The sequence below is a fragment of the Anolis carolinensis genome, chromosome 6 (genome assembly GCF_035594765.1).
Source record: "Anolis carolinensis isolate JA03-04 chromosome 6, rAnoCar3.1.pri, whole genome shotgun sequence".
Lineage (NCBI taxonomy): Eukaryota > Metazoa > Chordata > Lepidosauria > Squamata > Dactyloidae > Anolis > Anolis carolinensis.
The window spans coordinates 7,006,863-7,019,854 of NC_085846.1; the positions used below are offsets into that span (position 1 = coordinate 7,006,863).

General features: G+C 43.2%; 3 protein-coding genes across 3 annotated transcripts; 1 reads left to right on the forward strand and 2 right to left on the reverse strand.

Moving 5' to 3' along the window:
• Positions 1-2,237: 2,237 nt before the first annotated feature.
• On the reverse strand, positions 2,238-2,654 carry LOC134292591 (histone H3). Its single transcript, XM_062958038.1, has one exon. The coding sequence runs from the start codon at positions 2,652-2,654 to the stop codon at positions 2,244-2,246; it is 411 nt and encodes a 136-aa protein (XP_062814108.1). The 3' UTR covers positions 2,238-2,243.
• A 158-nt stretch (positions 2,655-2,812) lies between these two features.
• Positions 2,813-9,673, forward strand: LOC100553870 (uncharacterized). The gene is made up of 3 exons (XM_062957051.1): positions 2,813-3,315; positions 6,796-6,985; positions 9,246-9,673. The coding sequence occupies exons 1-3, from the start codon at positions 3,007-3,009 to the stop codon at positions 9,584-9,586; spliced, it is 840 nt and encodes a 279-aa protein (XP_062813121.1). The 5' UTR covers positions 2,813-3,006; the 3' UTR covers positions 9,587-9,673.
• LOC100554065 (histone H2A type 2-C) lies at positions 5,485-7,026 on the reverse strand. The gene has a single exon (XM_003226657.4). It carries the CDS (start codon positions 6,982-6,984, stop codon positions 6,595-6,597), a length of 390 nt encoding a protein of 129 aa, XP_003226705.1. The 5' UTR covers positions 6,985-7,026; the 3' UTR covers positions 5,485-6,594.
• Positions 9,674-12,992: the final 3,319 nt, after the last annotated feature.

The following is a 12,992-nucleotide window of genomic DNA, read 5'->3' on the forward strand; positions in this document are numbered from 1 at the left end:
CTGCTCTTAGATGGCCAATTCTCTCACACCAGAAATGGCTTGCAGTACATTCTCAAGTTGCTTTTGGCATAAATTAAATCAAAATAATCAAAAATGGGGAAAGATTAATACTTTCTTCTGGCGGCCTAAGAAAGGATCAACGCCACTATTTAAAACTTAATTTGGAGCAATGAGAAAATGGGTTTGTGGGCTGTCTGGCCATGTTCTGGAAGCATTCTCTCCTGACGTTTCTCCCACATCTATGGTAGGCATCTTCAGAGGTTGTGAGGTCTGTTGGAAACTAGGCAGAGGGGTTTATATGTCTGGAAAGTCCAGGGTGGGAGAAAGCTTGCCTGCTTGAGGCAAGTGTGAATGTTGCAATTGATCACCTTGATTAGCACTGAATGGCCTTGCAGCTTCAAAGCCTGGGGTAATTCTTTGTTGTGAGGTGTTAGCTGATCCTGATTGTTTCTTGGCTGCAATTCCCCCGTTCTTGAGTGTTGATCTTTATTTACTGTCCTGATTTTAGAGTTTTTAAATAGTGGTCACCAGATTTTGTTCATTTTCATGGTTTTCTCCTTTCTGTTGAAATTGTCCACCTGCTTGTGGATTTCAATGGCTTCTCTGTTTAGTCTGACATGATGCTTGACAGAATGGTCCAGCTAACACCTCCCAACAAAGGATTCCCTCAGGTAGAAATCAGCTAGGCTTTGAAGCTGCAAGGCTTTTCAATGGGAACATTCACAATCGCCTCCAACAGACAAGATTTCTTTCCCCCACGCTGGACATCATTCCACAGATATATAAACTCCACTTGCCTAGTTTCCAACAGACTTCACAACCTTTGAGGATGCCTGCCATAGATGTGGGCAAAACATCAGGAGAGAATGCTTCTGGAACATGTCCAGAAAGCCTGTAAAACTCAAAGCAACCTAATGAGAAATTGCCTGCTTGACTGGGGACCCTGGGACAGTTGATTCAATCAAACCCACGCTTGTGACCAGAAGCAGTGAGAGGAAGAAAGAATTAGAGTTGCCATTTAGTGTCTTCAATTGAAAGCTTCACTGTTACAACATTTAAATATTAACTATTTAAGTAGAGTCATGATTAATTTTGAGAGCCAGGTTGGTATTGTTGGACGGAGAGGGAAAAAATGTTCAAATTCCTGGTTTTTAAGGAATACAGTGATGAAAAGCATTGAAGGAAGGGGTTAAATTTGAACTCGTGATCTATATGTTAGGTTTCTCAAAGCTGTTAAACCGTGGATGGGCAAACTTGGGCCTTCATGTGTTTTGGACTGCAACTCCCAGCATTCCTAACAGCCTCAGGCCCTTTCCTTTTGCCCCTCAGCCGCTTAAGCGGCTGAGGGGCAAAAGGAAGGGGCCTGAGGCTGTTAGGAATGCTGGGAGTTGCAGTCCAAAACACATGAAGGCCCAAGTTTGCCCATGCCTTTGTCCAACATGGAACTCTATCTGGGAGGCTGGATGGCCATCTGCCAGGGGTGCTTTGATCAGGCGTTTCCTGCCTGGCGAACTGAATGGTCCATGTTCTCAAAATGAAGCTAAGAGTTCCAACTTTATACAAATGTTTCAATGCAGTTTTCAGCACTTTTGGTACTATAATACTTTAGTTTCCCACTCTTGTATTAAAGTGTCTGCATGGGTTAAGAACTATCTAAAAACCAAGAAATTTGGGGATTATTGATGGACAACACCAAAATGTAGATTGACACTTAAATCTCTGAGGATGCTTGCCATAGATGTGGACGAAACATCAGGAGAGAATGCTTCCGGAACATGGTCATACAGCCTGGAAAACCGTGATTCCGGCCATGAAAGCCTTCGACAATACATTGACACTTTGTGGCTCAATGCTATAGAATCTTGGAAGTTGTAGTTTGGTGAGGCCCAGGCCCCAACACCCTTGAGAAGAATGTCAAAGCCTTTGTCAAACTGCAAATCCCCAAGGTAATACGGGCTCCTGGGATTTCCTGTTTGGTTTTACAACTAAAAACCTTGTAAAACTACAATTCCCAGGATAATTATATAGGATCATGGGACTTTTGCAAGGCATCAGCACTCGGGTGGAGGGCCAAACCTCTTATAAAACTACAACTAGCATGGAATTGTGAAAGTGAGGCCAAACCGCATTGAATCCCAGTATGTATGCACCAAATTCATTCACAATATCAGCTCTTTTGGGATCAAGTGGTGGCTCTGAAAAGAGCCTTTGGGTCTGATCGGTGTGTGTGGGAATGAAGCGCCTTAGGCCCTCTCCCCGCGGATGCGCCGGGCGAGCTGGATGTCCTTGGGCATGATGGTGACGCGCTTGGCGTGGATGGCGCAGAGGTTGGTGTCCTCGAAGAGCCCCACCAGGTAGGCCTCGCTCGCCTCCTGCAGCGCCATCACGGCCGAGCTCTGGAAGCGCAGGTCAGTCTTGAAATCCTGCGCGATCTCCCGCACCAGGCGCTGGAAGGGCAGCTTCCGGATCAGCAGCTCCGTCGACTTCTGGTAGCGCCGGATCTCCCGCAGGGCCACGGTGCCCGGGCGGTAGCGGTGAGGCTTCTTCACGCCCCCGGTGGCCGGCGCGCTCTTCCGGGCCGCCTTGGTGGCCAGCTGCTTGCGGGGCGCCTTCCCACCGGTGGACTTGCGAGCTGTCTGCTTGGTACGAGCCATGTCAGCACTTTCGATGCGAGACTGCGAGTGAGACACAGTTGCTTTCTCCAGTCAATTTATAGACAGACTTGACAGTTCTGATTGGCTGAAAATCTTGCTGTGACCGTTAGTACGTTTGAATTTCCCGGGCTGAAACATCATTGGCTAGACGAGCCCGGGCTTGTTTTTCATTGGGTACTTGCTACGGCGTATGCGATTGGCGAAGTAAATACAGTTTAGCCAATACAGTTGCAGTGGGGCGGAAGAGCTGAAGTTTCCCTTCTGGTCGGCTCCTCTGGTATATAAAGGGGGGCGGCAGGCTCTGTTGCTTACAGTTTTCTGATTCTTTTTGTGCAGACGCTTGTTGGTAGATATGTCTGGTCGCGGGAAAGGCGGGAAGGGTCTGGGCAAAGGCGGCGCCAAGAGGCACCGGAAGGTCCTTCGGGACAACATCCAGGGCATCACCAAGCCCGCCATTCGCCGTCTCGCTCGCCGTGGAGGTGTCAAGCGCATTTCGGGGCTCATCTATGAGGAAACCCGGGGCGTCCTGAAGGTCTTCTTGGAGAATGTCATCCGCGATGCTGTGACTTACACCGAACACGCCAAGAGAAAGACCGTCACTGCCATGGACGTTGTTTACGCCCTGAAGCGCCAGGGCCGCACTCTTTATGGCTTTGGAGGTTAATTTTCAGGCTTAGATCAAAGCAGATTTTTAAAAAGGTCCTTTTCAGGGCCACCCATGTTTTCATGAATAGGGCTGTTGTCACAAAGTCAATGATTTTGGAATCATAAGTTGGAAGAGACCCCAAGGGCCATTTAGTCCGATCCCCTTCTGTCTTCATGCAGGAAAAGCGCAACCAAAGCACTCCTGACAGATGGCCATCCAACCCCTGCTTAGAAGCTTTCAAAGAAAGAACTTTCAGACCCTAGGCAGAGTTCCACTGTTGAAGCACTCTTATATGAAATCTGTGGGCTTGTCAAATGGCTTTTATATTAGACCTGGTCAAACTTGGTCCCTCCAGGAGTTTTGGACTTCAACTCCCACAATTCCTACCAGGCCCACTACCCTAACTCATGAATATCCAGATAGAGCAATATATTCATTTAAGTAGCTCCCAAAGTATATAATCTTGGATAGTACCAAACAAAAGTACAGTTTGGGAAATAGACGGATGATAGTGATTATCAATATGGTGTTGAGTCTTCATCATTTATTAATTTCCAGAATGGCAATCTTATTTTGTGTACATACATGGACCTCCTTTTTGGTTTAGCATCCCAAAGCAGGTTTAAATTTAAAGAACCAATTAAAAATTTTCCTGTGTTGTCAAGGCTTTGGCTGGAATCACTGGATTACTATTTTCCATGCTGTATGGCCATGTTCTAAAACAGCCCAGAAAGCTCACAGCAATCCAAAAACTTTCCTGTTTAGACAGGCCTTTAGTGAAGGAAACTAATCTGGAGTGATGAGAAACACCATGTTTATGGACTGGAACAAAGTGTAATATAATCTGACACAATGCCACAACAATGTGAATATATATTATTGTTGTTTTACACTGTTTATTTTATGTTTTATATTTATTATCGATGTACAGTAGAGTCTCACTTATCCAACATAAACGGGCTGGCAGAATGTTGGATAAGCGAATATCTTGGATAATAAGGAGGCATTAAGGAAAAGCCTATTAAACATCAAATTAGGTTATGATTTTACAAATGAAGCACCAAAACATCATGTTAGACAACAAATTTGGCAGAAAAAGTAGTTCAATATGCAGTAATGCTATGTAGTAATTACTGTATTTATGAATTTAGCACCAAAATCTCACGATATATTGAACACATTGACTACAAAAATGCGTTGGATAATCCAGAACGTTGGATAAGCGAGTGTTGGATAAGTGAGACTCTACTGTATTTGGATTGTTGTTTACATTATTTTAATATGTTGTAAGCCATTTTGGGTTCTGTGAGGGAGAAAAGCAAGATATAAATAAAGATGATGTATTGTTGTTGTTATTATTATGAAATATGAATACTGTTTTGGTTTGGAGCAATGTACACTTGTGACATTGCCAGTGGTCAGATTAAAGTGAACCTGTATTAACTACTTTAGGGTGGCAATAGATTACAAACTGGATTTAGTTTCTGATTACAGGAAGTTCCCAAGGTACGAACATCCGATTTACAAACACCTAGTTAAGAAGAGAGGTAAGAGGTAAGTTGTCTATATTATGGAAAATTTTAATTATTTTTAAAAAAAAGAGTGGTAAGACAACAGGAAGTGAGAAGAGCCTACCCCTCTGAAGGGACATCAGCTCCTGAAAGAGTTATCTTGAGGAAAAGGGGTCTCCACTGAATATTTACCCCCAAGCTTTGTTTCCATAACAGTGACAAGACAGACAACAAATAAGGGTTTTATATAGGCTTTTCCCCAGCTTTCAGCATTTTTGGAGGCTGTGCTTGGTTATGGCCTAAAGTGGGGTGCTGTCGCTTTATCTCCTTGCAGAAGAGCTTTCTTTGTTCGTAAACCTTCCTTTTTTTTGGCCGCGCCTAAAATACCTCCCAGCTTTTAATGTGGTTCCTATTTATATATATATATTCACATGCCAGCCCACATGACCTTGGAGGTGTCTACAGACAACGATGGCTCTTTGGCTTAGAAATGGAGATGAGCACCAACTCCCAGAGTCAGACACGACTTGACTTAACATCAGAGGAAACCTTTACCTATTCACATTACTGCTTTTGATCCTCTATGATCACAGGGACAGAAAGTGAAGTGGGATCTTCCGAACAGAGGCACAGACAAGACAAGCACAATAGGAGTATTAACCCATCTCTATACAATCCAATGTGTGTATGTATATTTATATAAATGCATGTGGATAATTTCAACAGAACTGAGGAAACAATTAAAATGAACAGTCTGGCTCCCAGCATTTAAAAAACTCTAAAATTAGGACAGTAAATAAAGAACAGCATCCAGAAAAGAAAGGAATTCCTGACAGGAAACAATCAGGGCCAGCCAACACCTCCCAACAAAGGATTCCCCCAGGCAGGACGCAGCCAGGCTTTCAAGCTGCAAGGCCATTCAATGTGAATCAGGGTGATCAATTGCAACATTCACACTTGCCTCAAAGTGCTTTCTCCCACCCTGCATATCAGTCCAGATATATAAACCCCTTTGCCTAGTTTCCAACAGACTTCACAACCTGAGAATGCCTGCCATAGATGTAGGTGAAACGTCGAGAGAATAGCAACCCAGTTTATACTTAGAAAATATCCCTGCTCAGACTCACAAATTTAGCTTAACAAACCTATGGAACCTTTTTTTTTTGGGGGGGGGGGGGGGGTAACTTGGGGCCTGCCTGTACCTGGCCCTTATACTGATGATCTATTTGATATATTTTGTTACACAATTTACAGGGAAACAGTACTACTGTATTGAGCTTTGGATAGCATAGGGAAGGGTCAACAACGCATTGAGTCTCCTTTGGGAGATAAAACAGGGTATAAATAAATACAGTAGTCTCACTTATCCAAGGTTCTGGATTATCCAAGGCATTTTTGTAGTCAATGTTTTGTGATATTTTGGTGCTAAATTTGTAAATACAGTAATTACTACATAGCATTAATGTGTAATGCACTTTTTCTGTCAAATTTGTTGTATAACACTAATTTGTAAAATCATAACAATTTGATGTTTAATAGGCTTTTCCTCAATCTCTCCTTATCATCCAAGATATTCACTTATCCAAGGTTCTGCTGGCCTGCTTACGTTGGATAAGTGACTCTACTATATAATAAACATAACATTGGGATGTTCTGTCCATCCAGTAATTTCAGAGGGTGATGTTTGAAACGGCCATTAAGGAAATCAGCACTTTTGTGACAGAGTGGGTGGCTCTGAAAAGAGCCTTTGGGGCTTTGCTGAATCCGAAGGGAACTGGCGTGTTTACTTGGCCTTGGCCTTGTGGCTCTCGGTCTTCTTGGGGAGGAGCACGGCCTGGATGTTGGGCAGGACGCCTCCCTGGGCGATGGTGACTCTGCCCAGCAGTTTGTTTAGCTCCTCGTCGTTGCGGATGGCCAGCTGCAAGTGGCGCGGGATGATGCGGGTCTTCTTGTTGTCCCGGGCTGCGTTTCCCGCCAACTCCAGGATCTCAGCCGTCAGGTACTCCAGCACCGCCGCCATGTACACCGGCGCCCCGGCTCCGACCCGCTCGGCGTAGTTGCCCTTCCGGAGGAGACGGTGGACGCGGCCCACGGGGAACTGCAGCCCGGCTCTGGAAGATCGGGTCTTGGCCTTCGCCCTCGCTTTGCCGCCTTGCTTGCCGCGTCCAGACATGGTGGCTTTCAGAGAAGATAAGCAACAAAGACGAGCGAAAGAAATGAAACGAATGTAGCCTGTTTAAGCACGAGCCTCGCCTTTTATTTAGTCTCGAGGATCGTAGTTCCTCGTTCTGATTGGTCAAAACGTCACATCGCCCCCTCTTGGCCAATAAGAAGATGGCTCCTTCCAGCCAATCGGAGCGTGACATTCGAATGGACCAATCGCGTGCTTGTGTTCATATCATCCAATAGAATTGAGACGACTTTGAAGACTTCTTATTTGCATGTTTTGCTTAGGGGGAAAAGCATTACGTCATTGCTTCAGGGGTTGAAGGAAACAGTCATGGGTTTTGTCAGCCTGCTTTTCTTTGTCTCCGAAAGAGTCATTGGGCTGCGTTTTTCTTAATGCAACTCTATCTGTCTCTCTATATCTATATACATAAAGCTATATATATATGCATATATATATACACACACACATATATACTAATACACACACACACACACATGGACATATATATATGTGTGTGTGTATATACACATACATAAAATTCTACACTGCTTTTAAAATGAAATATAATAAAACTGAGTAACATTTTCCCCAAAAGTCAGCATAGATTATAATTATTTCATAACCTTCCTAGCTTTCTTGTTTCTGGGTTGCTGTGAGTTTTCCAGGTGGTATTGCCATGTTCCAGAAGCATTATCTCCTGATGTTTCGCCCACATCTATGCCAGACATCCTCACAGGTTGTGAGGTTTGTTGGACACTAGGTAAGTGAGGTTCATATATCTCGAAGGTCATCTATCTATCTATCTATCTATCTATCATCTATCTCTCTATCTATCTCTCTATCTATCTATCTATCTATCTATCTATCTGTAGGATGTCCAGGGTGGGAGAAAGAACTCTTGCCTGCTTGAGGCAAGTGTGAATGTTGCCATTGGCCACCTTGATTAGCATTGAATGGCCTTGCAGCTTCAAATCCTGGCTGCTTCCTTCCTTGGGTAATCCTTTGTTGGAAGGTGATAGCTGGCCCTGATTGTTTCTTGTCTGGAATTCCCCTGTCTTCTGAGTGTTGTTCTTTATTTGAACAGTAAGGAAGAAACCATGAAAATGAACAAAATCTGGCTACCAGTATTAAAAAAAACCTCTAAAATCAGGACAGTAAATAGTTTCCAAACAATTAACCAATATTCTGTTTTAAAACATATAGTAATCTAGGATATAGTCTACTTTTAATGTTGCATGCTGTGAATTGAACTGAAGGTGAGCCTGTGAGGGTGGTTTCCACAGAATCATAGAATCATAGGGTTGGAGGAGACCTTGTGGGCCATCCAGTCCAATCTCCTGCCAAGAAGCAGGAAAATTGCATTCAAAGCACTCAATATTGCATTCAAATAATATTGCATTCAAACATTGCATTCAAATAATATTCCACACATCATTTATATGAGGTATGGGCAAACTTGGACCCTCTGGCTGTCTTGGACTTCAACTCCCAGCATTCCTAACAGCCTCAGGTGCCTTCCTTTTCCCCGTCTGCCGCTTAAGATGAGGCTGTTAGGAATGCTGGGAGTTGAAGTCCAAGACAGCTGGAGGGCCCAAGTTTGCCCAGGCTTGATTTATATTATGAAGGGCTTTCCATGTCTGTTTGGCCTTCTTATAAAGATACATTGATGATCATTGCCTTTCCCTGTTCCTACATTGCAGGGTCGTGTAATGGTTTGAGGCTTATATTGGGAAACAGCAGACCAAGTGGAGTGCCCTTGGGCAAGTCACACACTCTCTCAGCCTCAGAGATAGGCAAGCATAGCATATCAGCTCTGAAGAAATCTATCGAGAACGTAAGAGAAGATTTTTGTCATAAGCTTAAGTCAGTTGAAGAGCATTTAACAGCAACAACGGGATGTTAGGGAATTAAACCTTCAGGAACAAAGGGCATGACTTCCTTTTCCCTCCCTGTGCTGCTCCTTTCCCTTCTCCGTGGTATCAAGATCCCTTTGGCTCCTTCAGATCATCCAATCCAACCCTCTTCTGCTGTCAAAGGAACTTTGAACCTTTTGTCTGAGGCTACGGTTAGGTAACAATTCGATTGTTTATGAAAAAGCCCGCCTGAAACCTGATTGGTCAGAAGGAGAGCCTATGGCGTATTAGGCTTGGGGAAAGTGGGCGGTGCTTATGAATATTTATTACAGGAAAGGTTTTAGTTTTCGCTCTGGTCCGACAACGAGCTATAAAAAACCCTGCGACGGCTGCCGAGCTCTCTTTCCGTTTGAGAGAGAGGTTGTGGTTGCTTCAGAAAGATGTCTGGTCGTGGAAAGGGCGGTAAAGGCTTGGGCAAAGGAGGCGCCAAGAGGCACCGAAAGGTCCTTCGGGACAATATCCAGGGCATCACCAAGCCCGCCATTCGCCGCCTTGCTCGTCGTGGAGGTGTCAAGCGCATTTCGGGGCTCATCTATGAAGAAACCCGGGGCGTCTTGAAGGTCTTCCTGGAGAATGTGATCCGCGATGCCGTAACTTACACCGAGCACGCCAAGAGGAAGACCGTCACCGCCATGGATGTGGTCTACGCCCTGAAGCGCCAGGGCCGCACTCTTTACGGCTTTGGAGGCTAATTTTCCAGCCCTAATCTCTTCAACAAAACCCCAAAGGCCCTTTTAAGGGCCACCCACGTTTTCCTCAAAAGAGCTGTGTTAACCCCAGTCTCCATTAATTTAAAAGTTACTATTTTCAATCCAGACAGCATGCCTGCTCCAATTTAAGGGTTTTCTATTCCCATTGTTTTATTCATTCAATAGTCAAATGTATTTTTTATTTCACCCTTAAGTATTGCAATTATTATATGTTGCTTTTTTCCACATTCTAAAGCAGTGACATGTAATTAAGGCAATCTGACCCACTGAAAAAAATTATAACTTGTTTAAATCTGGCCAATTCAGGGTTTTTTGTTTTTGTTTTTTGGGGTTTTTTTGCATGCAACTTTATGCCCATTGGGTTATTCATCCAATATTTATTTACTACATCTATATCCCGCTCTTCTTTATCCCGAAGGGAACTCAGCGGCTTACAAATCAAATGAACATACAATATATTATTAGCATAGCACAATATAAACATTAAATTAGTATATTGTACTATATCATTATATGGAAATATTAGTAATATTACATTTAATATATAATATATAATTAATATATTGTATTATTAGTATAATACTGTATTCCAATAGTCAATGTGTTTTATTTAGCCCTTAAATATTATTATTTGCTTTTTTCTTTTGAAAGAGACTCATAATAAAAACAAGCTGACACACTGAAAAAAATTACAACTTGTTTAGATCTGGCCAGTTTAGTTTTTTTTTTAATTCAAAAACATGGTTACATAGATTACACATTTAGTTTTTTTATGTGCAAATTCTAATTACTACAATACTACAGCTACATACCTACTACAGATAACAAAACTTAATACACAGGAGTAAAAGACTTGACAGATTTAAGCTACAAACCTCTTGCTCACTAACTATCCTATTTCCTTTAAATCAGGCATGGGACAACTTTGTCTCTCCAGATGTTTTGGATTCCCAACTCCCACCATTCCTAACAGCCTTAGGCTCTTTCCTTTTCCCCCTTAGCATTAGCAATACCTCACAACTTCTGAAGGATGCCTGCCATAGATGTGGGCAAAATATCAGGAGAGAATGCTTCTGGAACATGGCCAGACAACCCAGAAAACATACAACCCTGTGATCCTGGCCATGAAAGCCTTCAACAACACATAAGCAATAATAGTCAATGGTTGCAGATCGCCAAGGATTGTGTTAATACTGATTTATTTATAAATAAAAATATAATTTTAAAATAATTATAAGTATTTTTATAAAATAATTATAACATTTAGGGGTTATAATCCCCCTTTGTCTGATGGATCTGGTAACAAGCAAAAGGTCCCTCCACTAACCTGAGAAACATAACAAGAAAGGAGCTTTGCAAGTTTGCAGCATTTGGAACAGATGATGCCTGCAAGCTAATGCAAGCATTAGCAGCCAAAATGCTATGTTTGAAACCTCAGGGGCTATATTTATCATGTCAGAAGCAAATTGAAGATACGGTTATAATTTATTTAAAACCACAAACTTTGCATTATATTAGATTTTCTTTGAACAGAAGCTGGCCACTTGGAGTGCCTCTGGTGTTGCTGTGAGAAGGTCCTCCATTGTGCATGTGGCAAGGCTCAGGTTGCATTGTAGTTGGTGGTCTGTGGTTTGCTCTTTTCCGCACTTACATGCTGTGGGCTCCACTTTGCAGCCCCATTTTTTAAGATTGGCTCTACATCTCGTGGTGCCACAGTGCAGCCTGTTCAGCACCTTCCAAGCTGCCCAGTCTTCCGTGTGCCCAAAAGGGAGTCTCTCATCCGGTCTCAGCCACGTATTCAGGTTCCGGGTTTTAGCCTGCCACTGGAGGACCAAAGTTTGCCCATGCCTGCCTTTTAAATTAGTGGGGTTGTTGTGTGTTTTCCAGGCTGTATGGCCATATTCCAGAAGAATTCTCTCCTGACATTTCACCCACATCTATAGCAGGCATCCTCAGAGGTTGTGAGGTATATAGGAAAACTAAGAAAGGAAGGTTTATATATCTATGGAAAGTCCAGGATGGGAGGAAGAACTCTTGTCAGTTGGAGGCCAGTGTGAATGTTGTAACTAATCACCTTAATTAGCATTGAATAGCTTCATCTCCTGGCTTCTTCCTGTCTGGGGGCATCCTTTGTTCAGAGTCGTTAGCTGCCCCTGATTGATTCATGTCTGGAACTCTTCCTTTTTTTGAGTGTTGTTCCTTATTTACTGTTCTGATTTTGGAGTTTTTTTTATACTCAAAAGCTTAATAGCCAGATTTTGTTCCTTTTCATGGTTTCTTCCTTTCTGTTGAAATTGTCCACATGCTTGTGGATTTCAATGGCTTCTCTGTGTAGTCTGACATGATGGCTGTTGGAGTGTTCCAGCATTTCTGTCTTCTCAACTGTGTCCAGGCTGGTTCCTCAAGGGCCCTGCTATGGCTGACTTCTCTGGTTGAGTGAGTCTTCAGTGTCTTTCATGTTATTTGATTTGTGTTTGGGTGATGCTGTGCTTTGTTGTCCCTCTGTAGACTTGTCCACAGCTGCATGGTATATGGTGGACTTTCTGCAGAGGTGAGAGGATCCATGCAGCTGTGGACAAGTCTACATGAAAATGAACACAATGTGGATCTGCGATTTCCTGCTTCTTGGCAGGGGGTTGGACTGGATGGCCCATGAGGTTTCTTCCAACTCTACTATTCTATGATTCTACCAGTATTAAAAACACTAAAATCAGGACACTAAATAAAGGACAACACCCAGAAAAAGGGGAATTTCAGACAGGAAACAATCAGGGCCAGCTAACATTTCCCAACAAAGAATTCCCCCAGGCAGGAAGCAGCCAGGCTTTGAAACTGCAAGGCCATTCAATGCTAATCAAGCTGGCCAATTGCAATTTTCGCACTTGCCTCAAGCAGACAAGAGTTCTTTCTCCCACCCTGGACATTATTCCACAGATATATAAACCCCACTTGCCTAGTTTCCAACAGACCTCACATCCTCTGAGGATGCCTGCCATGGATGTGGGTGAAACGTCAGGAAGGAACGCTTCTGGAACCCCCGAAACCCCACAGCAATCCATTCGTAATATATATTTTATGTTTTGATTCACAAATTATTAAAAATTGTTCATTTATACCTTTAATTTGCTCTTTTTAAAAATAGCGTGTATTGTTTTCAACATGCCTTGAATCCGGTTAACAAGGGCGGGATATAAACGGAGAGAACAATGGAGGCCGAATTTCCTTCTCTTCCTTTCTCTTCCTTTCTCTTCCCGAGGCATTCTACGAGCCCTGTTCCGATTGGCCAATTTCAGAATCCATCTCCTGATTGGCCGACAATCCCGCGCCCGCGTCTGATTGGAGGAGATGCATGAATACAATAACGAATGCTGACTGTCTTTCTCTTCCT